We start from the raw sequence: 18,527 nt of genomic DNA on the forward strand, positions 1-18,527 counted from the left end.
GCTTGGCGTGTTTGCATTCTCACCAGCTAACAAAGACAAAGCTGTTGTGTCAGCTTTTTATACGCTCATTTCTTGATCTAGTGCATTCGGATCTACTTACTAGACTCGCGTTGCCTTTAGGATTATTCTGTAGTATTTTTTCATTTAAAGGGATTATTGAATTTCTGTTAGAGGCGTGCCTTGGTCTTGTTGTTGTCCAATATATAGTTGGTTTTACTTACTTTCTCTGCAACTTTTTGGCAAAAGTCAAAGGGAAGGTGGTGAATATTAGAGACTCCTCTTCAGGGTTACATATCATAGTGTTGGCCAAGAGGTGCCAATTCAAAGTAGTAAAAAAGTTGTTTGGGTTTTTTTTGTTGTTGTTTTTAATCCCCAAGCTAGACATGTTAATAAGGAACATATAGTCACTTCTTCCATGCTTCTCCACCTTGATGAACTATCTTTCTGATGGACAAATTCTGTCAAATGTACCCTGCTGACTATTGGTGTAAAAGAGTAACTTTGAGCACCTTCAGTTTGTCTCCTTATAGCAATGGTTAGTTGTCTCTGAAAATATTTGGTGCTCTGAAGATAAAATTAGTGACTGGGAAAGCCTCCCTGTTGGAGGAGGTAGATGAACTTCATTATTGAAAAGGACTAAGGGGATGGGGGGAAACCAAAACCACAAACCTCTTCATGGGGCATATGAGAATCTGACTTTTTCTGGTATTCAATTAAAAAAAAAAAAAAAAATCACCCAGCACGCATATAATTGATTTTTTTCCAATAAACTTGTATTTACAAACAGCATTAAATTGTACAACAAGATTATAGTTGAGAAACTATACCCTTATGTAATCTAAAAGATGCAGTTAGTACTGCGGTAGACATACTATCCTTTCATTTTCCTCTTAGAAAATCCCAAACCAAGCAAAGCTCTACTTTACAGTTCATATCCAAGTACAGCATGAAAAGTATCTACTTTATTAAACTAAAATAGTATACAGATGACTGGGAGTGGGTCACACTGAGTTAAACACACAGTTCACTCAAGGATTTGTTAAAGATCGACACATGGATTTGTTGAGGAAAAACAATTATTTGTATAGTAGAAATTACTATCTGTTCTTCAGTAACCTTTATGACTGCAAAATTTAAAGATTTTATTTGAGTCATTTGACTGGTTTAGATCTTGACTTTTGTAGCCTTAATTTTAAAAAAGAAAAAAAGTTGATGGTGTTAGCAAGACAAAACATTTAGGCCTGAGCTGTGTTCCTGAGTGGTACTATCAATGACGTGTAGTGTTGCATAATTAAAGATACTCCATGTTCCTTAGTGGATACAACTATGCCTCATTGCCAAGACATAATAGTTTGGCCTGAAGTTTTTTTATATGATGTTTCTGCATTAGCTTTCAAATAGTACTAGTGATAGTAAAAAAGCAAATTTTGACAAGAATTCTTTTTTTTTGAATGGAAAGAAGAGGGCAAAAGACATCAATTTGCCCATATTTAAAAAATAAGGTAAAAGGCAAATAATTTCCCTGATGCGGTCTGAAACTTTCAAGCATTCCATCTGGCGATTGAAAATTTGACCAGTTGGGACACCATGTTGCTAGTCCAGCCTAGATCTTCAAGACTGCAACTCTTTTGAACAGTTGTACTGGTCAAGCACTAGCAAGCATTCCTTTCTTGATGCTCCCCCTGCTGTTACCGAGCAGAATGAAGAAGCTAGAAGGCTGAATAGAATGCAGAGAAGACCTGATCTGGGCTATCGGGAAGGTAATGCTTTTGGGTAGACGGAATTGTTCATGGGGAGGATACCGGTGCTGGTAGAAAATAAGGTAACTGCAAGGGAGGGAGCAGACTGGAACCGAAAGCTTGTGATGAAGACTGGTATCAAGCCAGGAACGAAGGTGGAACAAAGGGGGAAACCAGGGCTGGATGAGCAAGGTAGAAATGTAAATTAGGGTAGGATTTAGAAATGGAATTAACACAGAAATGGATTGAAAGGGATTATACAAACAGAGGACAGACCTGAAGTGCAAATAAAAGGGCAGAGAAGTCTGATACTCACTAGATCAGTGAGTTTACCAAAAGCTGCAGTGTAATCGAAGAAATCTCCTCAATCTTGCACTTTTGTCCTCTAGGGATGACAGCCTATTGATGTTGCTGATCGCTTTCTTTGCACAGCTGGCAGAAGGTATGTATATATTACGATATTGTAACACTACAGGCAACGCTACATGCTATGTATAGGCAGTACCACCGAGAAACACAACAATGGCCTAAATGTTTTCCCTTGCCAATGCTATCAACATTGTTTCTTTTTTAGAATCAAGGCTACAAAAGTCAAGGTCTACAACATCAGCCAAATGACTCAAATCTGTATAAATCTACTGTACACAAGTTACATGTATGCATTACCAATTCTGTTGTTGAACCATATAGACCAATGCAGTAGGAGAATTTTCTGGTTTCCATTCTGGTTTTTTGTTTGCTTTCTTTTCAATGTCAGTAAAAATTATGTACAGAAAAAAACTACACAAAGACAATCAAGTATAATCCAGTCTTTAAGTAATAACATTTTTTTCCCACACGGGTACACTTGACTTGCTTCATGAAATGGAGGCTGGTTTGGTGATAAAACTGGGTTTTGTATTAAGTGGAGCTGTTACAGGCAAAATCTATCTTCAGCTGTTACAGATTTTGAGAATTGAGTGAAGCATAAAGGGGGAAAAAAAGTGGAGGCAGGATTCTGTCCCTGCCTCCACAGGGATTTCTATGTCATGTTAATAACTCGCTTAAACGTTTTTGTCTTTATCTTTAAAACGCCTTCTTTGACTCCTATCAATTTGAACATTCATGTTTAATTTGACTACCTAAAGCCTTGTAGTATATAGACTATTCAGACAAATCTTATCCAAAAACCTTGACAATCAGTTTATCATTGGCAACTTTGCAGTCATCTGTCTGTAAGTACTGGGGACCATACTTCCTTGCAACATATAATTCATGGGGAAATAGAAGGGAAAATAGAAGGACAAGAACAACTGTAATAAAATGAACAGTTCTGAAGAAATTAGAATGAGGTTAAAAAGCCTGTCTTTTTGAGCAAGCTTTGAAAAACATGTAATACTAAAGGCTTGTACCATGTTTCTGTCAGTGTGGAAAAAGCATATGCCTTGCTCACTTAGGCAATTGTCCTGGAGTTATCAGATATTTACTTATACATATGTTTTTTGTTACAGTTTTAAATATAAGGAGGGGCAAATTGTTTGCATGGGGCAAATTTTAATTTAGCCTATGTGCTAAAACTTTTATTGTTTAGTTTTTCAACATACGTGCTCTTTTCAATATGAAAGTTTTGAATGTCAGAAAGAACTTGTGCACAACGTAATTATACATTTGCCCCTTTATTTTCATGTAAGGTGTGACTGCTGGTGTTAGAAGGTGGTATGATTAACTTAATTAGATTTATTGTTAATAAATAACTTTCATGTAAATTTTCATTTTAATTTCAATGTTGACTTCTGAGTCTTTACAACAAAGACTTCAATTTTAACATGCAGTAACAATGAAATCTAGTTTGGTTCTTTTTTCTTGTTTGAAACATTGTTCTAATTTAATCTATGTTATTAAGAGAATTTAAAGAGATGAAAGGGATAATGGGAAACATAACATTAATCAGTTGCGAGTATGTTTTTAGATTTTTTTTTTGTGTATACTGGTCAATTAGCTAGTTCAGCGTACAAGGTTTTTTCGGTTTTGTTCATTTTTCTCTCTTTCAGTAGTAGGTTGTGTTTTGTTGTTGTGTTTTGTTTTGTTTTTTTTTTAATTCTATTTTAAATGCATATATTTTATCTTAGTCACCTGACAAGAGAAATCAGGCTCTGTCATCTCTTCTGGATTCCAAGCCTATAGTCTTTTGAAGGGTTAACGAGGTGGTTGTGTTACTCTGAATTTGGATAGAAAAGATTTTTGTGTATTGAAATTTGTGCAGTACAAGCAAAAGTAGTTGTATATGGGCATTCAGTCTTTTAGATTATTAATGTGAGCTTTTGCATACAAATGTCAAATTATTTTTAATAATGTGGCAAGTTTAATTATATTTTATTTGTTTAGATATACAACAGCTACATAAATTTGGGACTCTAGTAAGTGTGGATTTGTTTACCACACAAAAAGTTAGTGTTCATTTATTTTTCTGAGGAATTCGGATATGGTGATCTCTCGTCATAAATTATGTTTGAAATGCTGGCTGCTGTGCAGTCTGGCCAACATTCACTCAAAGTTCACAGCATATGGAGTTGCAGAGGCTAGTCTAACAATCTTTTTAAAATATGTATCTTCTGTGTTTCATTGGTGTTGTCAGATATTGGGGAGGGTTTTTTTTTAGTATTTAAAATTTCACATTGCATTGAAAGTTTTCAGGTGATTTCGCACTTTCAGTTGAAAGTTGATTGTGTTTTTTAGATATTCATTCTGTACTTGGTATAAATTGAATATAGTAGAGTTAAATCTGAATTTCTTCTTATTTGGCATGTTAAGGGAGCATTGTTTGAAACATTTCAAATATATCAAATGCCACTCTTACAGTAAAAGATTAAGTGCGTCAGATCTGCTAAATCAGATTTGTTGTACTTGTCACATCTCTTATCTGTTATTTGTCTAATTTAAAAATCTAATAAAAAACTTCTAATGGCAATAGCCTGATGAAAAGGTACTCAACAGTTAAAAATGAAATATCAAAAGGCATATTTAATTTGTAGTTACACAGCGACATACTTGTCAACCCTAACTCTTCTTCTTTTGTTTAATTTGGGGCACCAGCACCCTGCTTACATGAAAGATGACAAGTGCATTTACATCTTAAAAACATCTGGATATAGTAGAATTTTTTTTTTTTGAGAAATAGGCAATTACTTTTTGATGAAATGTGCAAAACAGTTTGGTTTGAAATCTCTGTAACCCTTTAGATTTCTTCTAATGCTTCAAATGGATGGCTTCAGAATTATCTTACTAGATGTAGATGATTTTGAACTCCAACAGATCTCAAACTATTAATGTCCTGTGTTTAGAAATTGTTTGTCTTTTTATGCTTTAGTAAGGCCAAATTCTGCTATTTTGATGCAGGCATATAGCGTGCCAGTTACTCTTTGTATGCGAACAGGAAGAAAACAATGATGCTATTGCAGTTCTATTGCATATAAGAAATAAATGCCATAATATTTAAAAAAAAAAAAAGTGTTCTGCATTGGCAAATAAAGTTGCTAAAGTACTTGTCAATTGTGCTTTTTTTCTTACAAAATGCCAGTTGTTTAACTGTTCGTGACACAGTCACAAATATATTCCACTAGCTAATTATTTTTGTCTAGCTGCTGAAATAGGAGGACAGGCTGATGCCTTACATGTCTTACAGTCTGCACATTCTTTCATTGTACGCCATTGTGTTTTGTTTTCTTGCAGTGTTTCTCAGGTTGCAGTTTAGAGTGCACAGGGGGTTCAGAGTTGGTGAGAGTGCTGATATTAGCTACTGAAAAGGGAACTTACTTTTCACTGCTAGCAATTGCAGCAGCAAGGTGATTTTTTCTTTCTTTTTTTTCTTTTTTTCTTTCTAGCAGGTGAGTATGAAGTATAGCTGGGTCTCTTTTCTGTACCCTGGAAGAACTGAGCTGCAGCAAGCTCACCTGGGGTGCATGAAGGAGGAAGAAAAAAAAAAAAGAGGAGACTACATAAACACAGGGCTGCACAAAAGGGAATCAGCACTTGAAGAAACAGCTGTGTATCTGTGTTGGTGTGTTGTGCCTTTGTAGAGAAACCTTTGGAGCACCAGCATGTTCTTATACACAGTACTCTTTAAGTACTCCTGCTAAACTATGCTATTTCTCATCCAAACTAACTGCATTTGCAACATATGTTAGTAAATTGATATTTTATTAGGATGAGCTGAATTCAACTTCCTTAAATAACCTTTTCAGCCAAGAAGTGTGACAATCTGTGTTGCATGACTGCAGTTCTTGCATTTGATTTACTACATGTAACTCTTTGCAGAGTAGAATCATATACTAAAATTTCAAAGTTGGGGTTACCCTATTGTAGCCTTTCAATTTTGTAAAAAAAAAAAAAAAAAATATATATATATATATAATTTGCTGCTTGAAATATAAGCACAAATTTCACTGCATGTTTCAAAAATGCCTTCATTTGTGTAACTTCATTTTAACCTCAGATTTCTCTTCAATTTCGCTTTCAGACATTCAGGTTTCATTATATTTCTCACTTCTGACAACAGTGAGATTTCTTTAACATATTACACTGGTGTTTGAATTATAAATGTTAAGGATCATTCTAGCTGGTGAAATGGAATGGACATTGTACCCTCTCTGTCTTTGGGAACACTTGCAAAAGATGAGAACAGGAGAAGGAACTGTTTCTCCACTTCCTGTAGTTTCTGCCAGCAGGTTATCTTTAATTTCTGGCTATTGCAGAGATCTCGGTAGAAACCATCCTGGAGAGAAATTGCATTTTCCAGTATTGCCACATATTGCATTGCACTTGTGTGTAGACTTTATTAGATATCTTATTGTGCTTCCACATGCTTCTTGCATGCAAGATTTTCTGTTGCTAATGTTGAACTGAGTTTCTTGTTGGTCCCAGCAGACTCTAGACTTCACGTGTGCAAGCATGCAGTAGAAGTTCATCTGCAACTTAACTAATTTTATTTCTTATGCTTCCTCTTGCTTTGCCCATGTCTGCCTTCACACACAGTTCCGCTTTATAGCGTTTTCTGCTATTAAGCCTACCAGTAGTTGTTTGTTAGACTGTCACCCATATCTCTCCCAGCTTCTCTTTGGCATTACCTGTCAAATCCCTTCCTGCAATACCTTGTGGCATTTCTGTCTATGCTTTGCTAAAGACTATTAAGCTTCAGTAGTTAAGCTCCAAAAAACATTTTCTTTCATTTTTCATTAAAAGTTGGGAAACCTGCATTCTTCTCAAACTGCAAAATTAAGTGGTCAGCAAATTTGTAAATTGCCTGTTTAAAGCAGGGTGTATTTTAAAAAGGGAAATAATATGATAAGGAAAAAATCCTTCTCATCTGTAAATTTTGAAGACCTAAGACAGGCTTTATTTATATTACTTGAGGGGTGGGAAGAGCATGAGCACAAAAGCCTTGTATCTCTAAAAAGAAATCTTGCTGTGATTCCGTGGTCAGACTGTATCCTAGTCTTGTTTTAGCTTGAGAATTCTGTCTATTCACATATCCTTTCTAACTGATGGTATTAGAAGTCTCTAATACCATCTCTCTCTAATACCTAAATGAGATGATAGTTATTGCAACTCCAGAGGATTTACTTATCAGCGGTGTCTGACAACTCAGAAGTCTCTTCTGTTGTCTAGCCAGTTGTAGGAAGTTGTACCGTACTTGTCTCCAGGTTGGCATTTCAAAGGCCAGTTTGATCTTTACCTAGGAAACTTGTCATCAGTTCAGCGTGTTCTAGTTCACATAGTGTTAGTTCGCAGTCCATCTCTGGGTGGACATGTGTTAATGTCAACAACCTTCTTTTTGTTACAAGGAAACCTAAATATTTTTTTAGACCCTCAAGCACATGCTTCAAAAAATACTTAAGCTATTTTAATATTATTTCGTATTTTTATGACTGCCTTTGATAATAGCATCTGATCTCTGTATTGCTCAAAGCAGAAAATTAATCAGGGATTAGAATCAATGATAATGCATAGAGGAGAAAGGGCAAGCATTGTTTTTTCCTTTTCCAGCACCCCTCATTACATGCATGAATGAGGGGATATCCACACAAGTTTCATACTGCCCCAACTGCTTCAATAAAACATAAGTAATAATAAATCATGTCATCAGCAGAACAATACTCAGTGGTCTAACTTGTTGGCATAGTGAACGCTTTCGTGTCTACTTTGTATTTGGTAGGCACAAATGCCATCTTAATGTTTACTGTTTGGTTTACTGATTGCTTTGGGTGCCGCAATGTTACTGGAATGAGGCAGGAAACAGTTTTGGGGCACTGGCAGGTTGGGTTTACAGGTTGGGTAGGTGAGTAGGAATGGAGGGATGGATGGGTGGGAGAGGAAGAGCTTGGTGATGCTTCAGATGGGTTTGGGAGCCAGAACTGAAGACCAGGGAGGTGAGGGAGGTACAATAAAGTCGTAATATAAAAAGCCAAAAGCTTAGAACTCCAAATCAATAGTCACTATTACTATTATTTCTTTTTATTTGATTACTAGTTTGATTATAAGCCAAAAAACTTAAAACCTTGGTTGTGAATGAGGTGTTCGAGTAGATTCAGTGTTAGACTGCTCCTTCAATCATTACCCTTAGAAACTAGATAATTTTTTTATTTTGGTAATGCTCAAGGTAGTTTCTGTGGCAGTCTTTAACAAACTGAGGTGTAATGAAACAAGTGGAGTGAGGAAAGACAGTCACATGAAAAATAAAATTACCTGTAGTCCCAAACTGTGGGGTTGGGTCTGTCTCAGGCTCCTTAGTTAAGCATTTTAGCTTGGGCTTATTCTCTTCCTACAATGATTTATTTCCACAGGTGTGCTTCCTGTAGATGCTTTGCTCTTTCTCATATAATACCCAGTTGGGTAGTGTTTGCTGCTAAAAGATCTTGGGACTGCTCTGTTCTTGTACCCCAGAACTGTTTTAAAGTCACTTTGACAATCTCTAGCCAGACCCCAAAGGCATTCCTGCTTGCGCTGCTGTTACATGGCTGTCAGTGAGTGTGTGGGTCTTGGCATTCTGTATTGACAGAACTAATTTTTTACTATACAGCATTTATCTGCTGAGAGTTTAAGTGTATTCTCAGGGTTATCTCTTTTTTTAATTTTATATTTAAATTTTTTTGCTCGCTTGTAACAGTTGCATTTTTCATATTGTATCAGCTGATGCATACAATTACATACACAAAACATTAATCCTGTTTTGAGGTTGTCAGGGCTGCAGACAAGATCCCATGGAAACCAAGGCATCCATTTTAAAAGTTGGGTTCAAGGCAGATTGATATGCTGTAGAAACTGTGGAACTTTAAACTGTGGAATATTAATAAAGTATCGTATTGAGGTCATAGTCTTCGTTTCAGAAGACAGAGTGTGCATGGGAGCACTGTGAGGTCAAGGAGCATCTACAAGTCATGATTAATATTTGGGAAACTTTAGTGTGTTGTTGTTACCTACACATAGATGACTGTGGCTCTCATTTAAGGCTAATGGTTGATCTGTAGTAGAGGTTTGTCTGCTGCTGTTTGTAGCTAAGTCATAGTCCTCTAGCTCAAATTATAATGGTTCAGAGTTTTCTGTGTGTTGTTTAAATGGAAAGTTCCAAGTCAGAACTTTGCTATTGGTCTAAGTAAACTCAGTTGCATCAAAATTATCAGGCTTGTCTGTGTGGGGAGCTGCCTATATGGTTCCTATAATTCACATTGCTGTGCTTAGAGAGTAGTTTTGTCATGTTAACCTTTAGCGTGTAGGTACTAGTTAGAAACAATCCATAACACTATGTGTTCTCCCCTGATAAAGGTGCTTAGCGTCTTGTTGTGGGGATTCTTCAAGGCCGTACAAAATACAGTGTTACAGTACCTCCTGTACCACCTGTGCAGATGCAGAGAATCATCTTAAAATACCTGGGGTTTGCCCCAGGCAGCTCAGGTCAAAAAGCCTTGATGCCCTTAGTAAACCCGCTGGTCAGTTCACATTCTTGGTTACAGTTTGAAATGTTGCATAAGGGGTCTATGGTCAAGTGTAAAAACAATACTGAATTCAAGATGAAAGAGGAGTGATAAAAAATACTATTTTCTAATCCCTGAATGTGTGCAGTAGTTAAGGATGTTGTAGTTGTTGACGCTTTAAATACATTGATGAAAATACAGTCTCCAGGATGTACCTTGCCACTGGGCAGCTAAACTAGCAGAGTGGGAAAATAGCTGTCTGCTCAATGCTTCAGTAACACTTTCTTCCCAGGGGGGTGTGTGTGTGTTTTTAAGTTGAAAATTTTAGTGTAACAAAAAGTCTCAGCTTTCTATACAAAACTTCTATACAAAATTCAGCCTGGAGCGTATTCTCTCTGTAGCCAAGTTATCAAGCCCTTGAACTCTTACTTTTTAAGTGGGAAAATATGATAGACTTCTAACAGTACAGCAGATCCATTGTAATAAAAAGCATTTCATTAGCTTAAAATTTCTTTGCACGACGAATAGCAATTTAAATTTAATGAAACACTTAAACTTTATTGATGTGTGGATGAAATTATAGTGTTGGACTTGTTCAGCGGTTGAAGTAATTCAAAATTATTAAAAGCCTTTACTTTGAACTGTGAAAAATCCTAAGCTTTCCAGTTATTGTGGGTCACTCCTGAGTCCAGATAGCTTCCAAATGTTAATTTTGGACTTGAACAATTTTTAAGGATCTATTGTTCAGGTCATGCAAAGACATTCTTCATTTCAAATCCATGCCCTTTTCAAAATGCTGTAGGGATTCAGTGAAACTTTGAAGTGAAAAACTATGAAATAGTAACACTGGAAGCCAGTGCAAGTACTCACCTTCACTCTAATAAAAAGGATAAATATGTGGTCTCACTGCATACTGTATGTGCCTTGCAACAATTTTTATCTCATTTTTTTCTTTTTCCTAGCAGAGTAGAGGGCAGTAAGAGGTTGGTTTGCTTTGGATCGGTTGTTGGTTTGTTTGTTTTACTGCAGTAACATCTCTAAAAGCTGCTGTGCTCCGGTTCCAACTCACTGCTTATTTAAACAGACAGATAAATAAAATTCTACATGAAATTCAGTTTATGGCATTTTTTGCCATAAACTTAAGGTCTACTCTTGTAAATAATTATTACTGATTTGCTGATCTACATGCATTTGACTGCAGTACGTGGTGCACTTTTAAATACATACATTGGTAGAAGTAAGGACTGGCTGAAAGTCAAAACGATGACTACCTCTTCAAGAACATCGCAAGTTACCAAGTCTGCGAAAAAGAAACTAGATTTTACCATAGAACTCAAATTTGAGAATTTGGTGAAATGAAGCAGAGCATGACCTCCTCCTACGTCTTCCAAAGAAGCCGCTGCATCTGTAGCTGTGGTCCCTTTCTTCGGTCAGATCTTTCCCATGACTCTATACTTCCACCGTGTCTACAAAATACTGCTACCTGTTAGTGTTTCCTTGTAAGCTAATACCCTGCCTTTGATTTGGTTGCCAATTTGCTGAATTTAGTTACTTAGGACAAATAAAAATTCCGCGTATCCACAAATGGTACGCAAAGCAATTTGGAAGAAAGCATGTAAAAATATTAACAGCCAGTCCTGTGATTTCTTTCAGTGTGGTGACTGACTGCTTGCATTTTTTGAGTTAAGAACATTCACAACCTTTGCAGAATCAGGTTCCAAAAGTATTGGGTTTTTTATATAATATCTATGCCACCTGCTTGTTACCATTGTACTTCTGATATAATTCAAATCATTAGTTGTATTAACAAAACTATACCATAAAAGACAGGAAAATTGTTGTCGTGGTTTAACCCCAGCCAGCAACTATGCACCACACAGCCGCTCGCTCACTCCCCCCCCCCCCCCCCCGTGGGGTAGGGGAGAAAATTGGTAGGGTGAAAGTCAGAAACACTCGTGGGTTGAGAAAATAACAGTTTAATAATTGAAGTAAAATGAAATAGAATGGTAGTAATAATAATAATATAATACAATAATAATAATGTAAAGCAAGTGATATACGACACAATTTCTCACCACCCACCGACGATGCCCAGCCCGTTCCTGAACAGCAATCGCCCTTTTTCTCCGGCCAGCTCTCCTCAGTTTATATACTGAGCATGATGTCATATGGTATGGAATAGCCCTTTGGCCAGTCTGGGTCAGCTGTCCTAGCTATGCTCCCTCCCAGCTTCTTATGCACCTGGCAGAGCACAAGAAGCTAAAAAGTCCTTGACTAGTGTAAACTCTACTCAGCAAGAACCAAAACATCAGTGTCTTATCAACATTATTCTCATCCTAAATCCAAAACAGAGCACTCTACCAGCTACTAAAAAGAAAATTAACTCTATCCCAGCTGAAACCAGGACAATTGTGTATCTTATTGCTGCTAGTAATCTTTTTGCTCAAAGCACCACTCTTAAAGTTTCTTAAAAAAAAAAAAAAAAAAAAATCTCTTTTTAAAAGTCCATAATCTACTTCCTTTTGCCATGTTTACCTTTTCTTTTACTTACCAAAGTATATCTGTCTTAAGTCACTGTAATAAATGCAGGATGTGTTTCACTGGTGACTAAGGTTTTTTCTGTAGCTTGAAGGTTAGACAGTTGCAGGACATGACTGGATACTAAAATTATTAGTGTCTGTATTGTTTCAAATACTTTCTTTGTGAAATTGGTCTCTTTTGGATTGGTTGGCTTCAGTTTTCTCGTTTCTTATAATATTTGAGTGACAACCGAAGTAAATTCATAAACATAGTATATCTCTAAGCCCATTCTTCATTTATGAAATTGCTGTCATTTTGCATATGACAGGCTATTATTACAGTACCAGTGACTTCAGGAATTATGAGAAGAACACACAGTTTCCTGAGTGAGTCTATGTTTTGAAAGGTTTTAATAATTTTAGGTTTTATAAAATCATGAAAGGACACCTTCAGAGTGCCTTAAAAATGATGTGTTTGAAAGAAATAAATGAATATTCTTGCAGACTATGCTTGGTTTGTGTTAATGAAAGGAAATATTGCTTGAGATTTTTTGATTCAACTGTTCTCAGTTTTGATAGAGATGTTGATTTTTAGTATACCTTACAATTAAAGAAGTGACTTGCTTTTCCTATTGAATTGGTCATTCTGTATCTTTATGGTGCATATAGCTAGCCTCTTTTATCTGTGAAACAAATCTTTTTAAATTTATGCTTCTTGCCATTACATAAATCCTCCTGTATCAGGATATCTGGGGGCAGTGTGAAGGGGTTAGTCTGTGTTGCTGACTTCGACTCCCACTGACACAACTAGACGTGTGACTGGACATTATTAACCTGCACATCTGTAAAGCAAGAGATGTGTCTGGGATTGGCAAGGACCACCAAATATGATGCTATCACACTCAGGCTTTTGGAAGTCTATGTCAAAATTGTGAAGGGGTACAATTGGTTTCTTTTTTCCTAAGTGGCTCACTTGGGAAGAATTTGGAAAATGCTTTAGGTAAATGACAAACAGGGTACAGTACTGGAAACATTATAAGTACCAGGCTTCAGAAGAATGTAGGTACTAGTTTTACAAGATGATGATACTCTAGTACATCTACCACCCACCAGTTGCTCTGTTCCACAGTTTCTTTATTTTTCTGAAATCTGAAAAAAAACAGAGTTTTTAAGCAGCAGAGCAGTTTCTTGGTCAGTGTGCTCTAACTTTATTTAATGAGAAAACTGTTGATACAGATGGCTTTTTTCAAAATAAGTCTTAATATATATCAAATATGCACACACACACTAAGGAGTCTGTCCCCTCTTATACGCAATATTCTGTCTTGCCTCAGTGTTTCTCTTGCTCACAGACATTGGAAACTTAATGTTCTGCGGCCAGAAAACAGCCGTTAAGTTCCCGCTCTACCATAGGTCCTGGATATACACAGAAGGATCTCAATCCTGCCTTACAAACTGCTAAAATCAGTGGGAACCTAGTCATACCAGGGATGTGTGCCCTGTTGATTTTTCAGCACCTTATATGTTAGTTATTAATGCTCTCTGCTTTATCAAAAGAAAATCCTTCAGTATTAAAATTGTTCTTAGTGGAAATTTAGTGACAATAGAACTTATATAGATAATGCTATGACTATTATATGCTGAAAATGATGGGGGGCAGAAGGAGGGAATTTGTTAAAAATTTAAGAAATTTTCCTTGGGGAGAATGAAACAGTATTTGCTTAGGAAGCCATCCTACAGCTACTGGATTGCTGGTAGAAAAAGTTCAGGTAGTACTGAGGCATGCTTAGATGAACTAATTTTCCAGTCAAGAAGGAGGGTTTGTTATATCTAAGAATCTCGCACATAAATTTCGTTCTGCAGAACCTATTTTTCCCACTGAGGGAGAGCAGTGGTTTTGTTTTGGTTAGCATATATTATGTTGTAGTTGGGTGAAATGGCTTTTCTCATAGTGCAATTTTTTTTCATCTACCTCAAACCAGATACTTTAAATATCTGATATTTTGATTATTTGATACTGTTCGGTTTCCCCTTAAGTCAAATGTATATAGCCACTTAAATTCAATCAAAAAAAGGACTCAACAACCCCAACACTGTTAATACTGAAATACAAAAGGTAAGATTTTTTAAGTGCTGCTAAATCTGTAGGGCAGCACATTGTTGGCTGCGAAGTGTTTGTATTCTTATTCTGTCTCAAGTTTGTGTTCATGGGCTACAGCCACACGTTGATGGGGCAACTGTGCATGTAGAGCACTCTTTAATGGCTGTAACTGTGCCAGACAATGTTGTTAATACTTAAATGACAACAACAAAAAGACAAGTTTCTGTGGGTCATGTATCTCAAGTACTGGGCTCAGCAAAGGGTCATTGATGCATTTGTTTACCAGTGGTGATTTGGGTGAGCTGATACCTGTGTATGCCTAGATGAAGAAGTATGGATGGCCATAAGCTCCAAAGTGGGTATTTTTTTATATTAGTGCATAGGCTTTTTGTTTGGTTTAGAGGGTTTTGATTTTTTTTTTCCTTTTGCCATTTACATTTCTTGTTACCAGATTAATGGGTTGAAATTTGGCTTATTCTGCAATAATTCAAGTAATTTTAGTGTCTTTATGGTTCAATTCCCAGTATGGTATGCAGCATCCTTTGCTCATGACCTTCAGGTCTGGGTTGGTAAAAGACCCTTTACGTTTTCTGTTACTATGTTTGATGGAAGAAATGAAAGTAAATCCATCTCTTAACAAAACTTTCCTGATAAAATGCATACATACTGCACATCTTTGAAGTATTAGATGCTAGCAGACATCTCTTCTTCCCAAGTGAAGCACTATTGGGCTTTGCATTTCCTGTTGTAGTCTTTGGCCTTTACAGGTTTTGCTCCTTCTTAATGATAAAGCAGATTATATTCTGTCCCAAGAAGCAGTGGATTTTAACCTGTGTGGGAAGGATCAGAAAGCAGCAAGTATTTGGATTGCAGACTTCGTCAGCTGTCCCTCAGATTCTTCTGGCAGGTTTGATGGAGTAGCAGAGAGTTCAGAACAGCCTCAGCAGCTTCTTTTTTAAAGACATCTTATTTTGGGCTTTGCACGAGGGCACAGAACCAGTTTTATCCTCTTTTGATGATCTCTTGTAGACTGAAGTTCATGCATAGACAAAGGTATTAATTACAGTATTGGCAGTCTTTAGAGCTTTTGCTACTTCAAGCCAGCTGAAACGCAGAAACTTTCAGGTTCTTTGAACATCATGACATTTCTATTGCTTGAATTAAAATAGTTCAAAAACTGGAAGTAACATAAGTCTTGAAAGCCTTCATGTTTAACGTTTTTGGAAAGTAGTCTTTTCGCTACTTGTGTCAGGTCCTTCAAGTGACATTCACTGTGTTACATCAACATAGTGTCATGGCTGAAAATAAGAGCAAGGCAACTAATTCAAAGATGTAGCACTCTGGCTTTCAGATCTCAAAATATTCAGCTGGGCTCTGACTCTGACCGATCAGGCTCTCTCCTCCCTTGCTTCAGAACTGCACTTTGTAAAAGCTCTTTCCCAGATAGATTACCAGGGATTTCTTCATTACATTTCAATTATTGATACCTATTTTTTAGGTCACTATTAGTTCTTACGACTTTTTCTCTGATTCCTAAGGCACTGTATGTTTATAATTACCATGAGCTATGCAGAGAAGGATTTCAAGGAAACATTAATCTGATTCACAGTTTAATTAGTATGGAGCTAGTAAGAACAATAGGTTTATCAAAACATTTTCAGTTTTACCAAGAAAGACCTGCTAATGAGCTATTTATAGCACACTTGTATCTATTTTTGTCAGTAGTCTAAGGACTGACTTAGGACAAACGGGTTAAAAAACAGGAAATGTGGTTAAACAAGTGGGTAATCTCTCCAGAGAGTTTCCAGTTTGCCTACACGTTAACATTTTCTTCTGAATGTACTCTCAAAACAACACTAAGTACAGTACCTTGAAATCCATCTCCGTTTAAAGGAGGGAATGTTTCCAGCAATAGCAGGAAGTGGCCTAGAGTAAAGTTTTACATTCTTGGTTAAATTCAAATGAGGCTCGGGAGTCACTGTCTGTAAGTGGGGTTTTTTTCTGCTTTAATAACACTGGAGCAGTTGTATGACATTTCCGTCGGTTCAGGTGTATCATGTGAATCCATAAAAGTCTGTGAACACTGTAATTGTATCTTCAGTTCTAGATTAGTTTCCAGTAATTACTTTAATCCAGCTTTACCCTTTCTTTTACATGGGGCCGTGTTAATTTGTTAATATACTACGCACGTATGTTTTTTAAAATATGTATAATCATGTTTGGAGGTAGTAAAAATAGTGTTATTAATGAGACTGCATAAATCTTACTGTGAAGTAAGGAATTTACTGAACATGATGATGTCCATTTAATTCTCTAAGAGGCGGTGTCCATATTTCTTTCTTTGGGCAAAGCAGAAGCAATAACTAATGAAAGCCATTCTTTGCACTGCTCATTATTTGGTTTTTGACAGCTGCTAATTATTAGCTTTTTTAAAATCAGTTTGAAAATGATTTGTGAGTCCAAACAAGGAGGGAATATAATAAATAAATAAAGCAGCTCAAGTGGTGGTAAAGGTTATGACCTGGTGGAGTTTAGCTCTAGTTTTAGAGCTACTGCTAGATATAAGTGTTCAGCTCATAGCATCCTACAAACAGGTTTCTAAATATGTTTTTATCCAGGGCAAAAAACAAAGCGTCATAGCAAAGACATTTTTAGTAATTAAGAAGAAACAAACAGGCTTGTCTAGCTACCTTAATTTAGAAAGCAGGCCACTGGTAGTACCGGTATTTGAAGCTGATTTCCTATCAACTGTCTTTGAACGGAGAAACCTGTGTGCTGTTGTAAAGAGTAGAGGTGAGCTGCTTTGTTATGTCCATGGGGAAATTCCAAGTCACATCTCTACTTTTTTTTTTTATTGTTTTTTTAAACATCTGCGGGGTGTCAGGTTAGATGATATCACTGTGTGGGTGGGGACACTTCAGTAAAATAGCATGACATACTCATGTACCAGTGCTACAGTTCATGAAAGGCTCATGTCTGCAAACAAGCTAGGTTTCTGTCTGTTCCACAGTTAGGAGACTATCTTGACAGCTATAGGCTTCTTGGAAATTAAAACGCTATTTTCTAAATGAGGTATTGCCTTCACTGTAGTTATTGGAAATAGTGGCTATCTTTTAAAATTATTTTTCAGAAACATTAAATAATTCAGCGCATTTTCTAATGAGCCAAATATCGTTTGTTTTTCTAGAAACATACAAAGTTTTCATTCATAATGGAATTTTAATTACTTCAGTTAATACCTACGATTGAATTAAACTGTCAATCACATTAAATTTTCCCTGATTATAAATGTTAAATTTCAAAATAGTTTTGGTGGACAGCACCTTGATTCAAATACACTTCATGTAGCCTCAGGCATGCTCTTGGTCCTCATGGGTAGCAGATGCCACCCTCTTCTTTCATGTCATCCTGGGCACTTAATTCTAAATCCAAATTGCTTGTATAATTTTTTTTTTTTTCAAATTCGAGTTAAATGCTCTGAAGGAAGTCAATAAATAAATTTATTCCAAATAGCTTCACAATACCAACATAACGTAAAACAATATTTGCTATACATGCTTCATAGTTTTGTAGCCTGAGTCTTTTACACGTAAGGTATATTATAGATCATGTTTATTTGGGATGCTGCATACTAAAAATAAAAAATATTTTGGTGTTCATTTTAATTTTCATTTTTAGTCTGTGTTGCCTCTTGTTCATTTCTTGGGATAAGATAGTTGATAGATAGTGCTTCGTCGTGCTCTGGGAGGTGTCAGGCAGTCATCCGTAAGTATGGGAAGGCTAGAGCTATTCTGTAGGTCTCTTAAATTAAAATTTGTGTACCAAGGCATGTCTAGACAGATTTTTTTTTTTCCTTAAATTCTTCTAGCAACTTCTGCATGCAGACAGTGCTGACTACTCTGCTGACCTGCTGCAACCTCAGACAGTGTTTCACTTTTTAGTGCCTCTTCCCCCTCCCACCCATTCTGTCTTACCTGTTTGTATTTTTAGTTTTCAAAAAGAGATTACTTGATTTTAGTCGGAAGTTATGGGTTAGGTTAGATTGAAAAGTGAAATTCTGTGGTATGTGTCGGGTAGCCGGGCAACTTGGCTTGTCAGGAGGCATCCATCTAACCTTGAAATCCCCAAGCAGGCTGCGCGGGGCAGGACGGTGCTCACTTAGTGTACTGCATAGCACAGCCTGCCTTTCCAAGAGCTGCAGAAATACAAGTAGTAGTCTGCT

At 36.6% G+C, this 18,527-nt stretch overlaps 1 protein-coding gene across 5 annotated transcripts in view; it reads left to right on the forward strand.

Moving 5' to 3' along the window:
• EXOC2 (exocyst complex component 2) overlaps positions 1-18,527 on the forward strand; it is a 135,152-nt gene that overhangs the window by 97,908 nt on the left and 18,717 nt on the right. Inside the window, exon 24 of one of the 5 annotated variants that reach the window (XM_082314831.1) lies at positions 5,600-6,026. The exons of 2 other annotated variants lie outside the window; for them this stretch is intronic. In XM_082314831.1, the coding sequence (XP_082170957.1) occupies positions 5,600-5,619 (20 nt within the window). In that variant the 3' untranslated portion in view covers positions 5,620-6,026. Of the gene's footprint in view, positions 1-2,128; positions 2,218-5,599; positions 6,027-18,527 lie in introns of those variants that run through there. 2 more of the 5 variants (XM_082314832.1, XM_082314833.1) reach the window with 2 other exon arrangements.

The sequence above is a fragment of the Platalea leucorodia genome, assembly GCF_965183815.1.
Source record: "Platalea leucorodia genome assembly, chromosome: 1".
NCBI lineage: Eukaryota > Metazoa > Chordata > Aves > Pelecaniformes > Threskiornithidae > Platalea > Platalea leucorodia.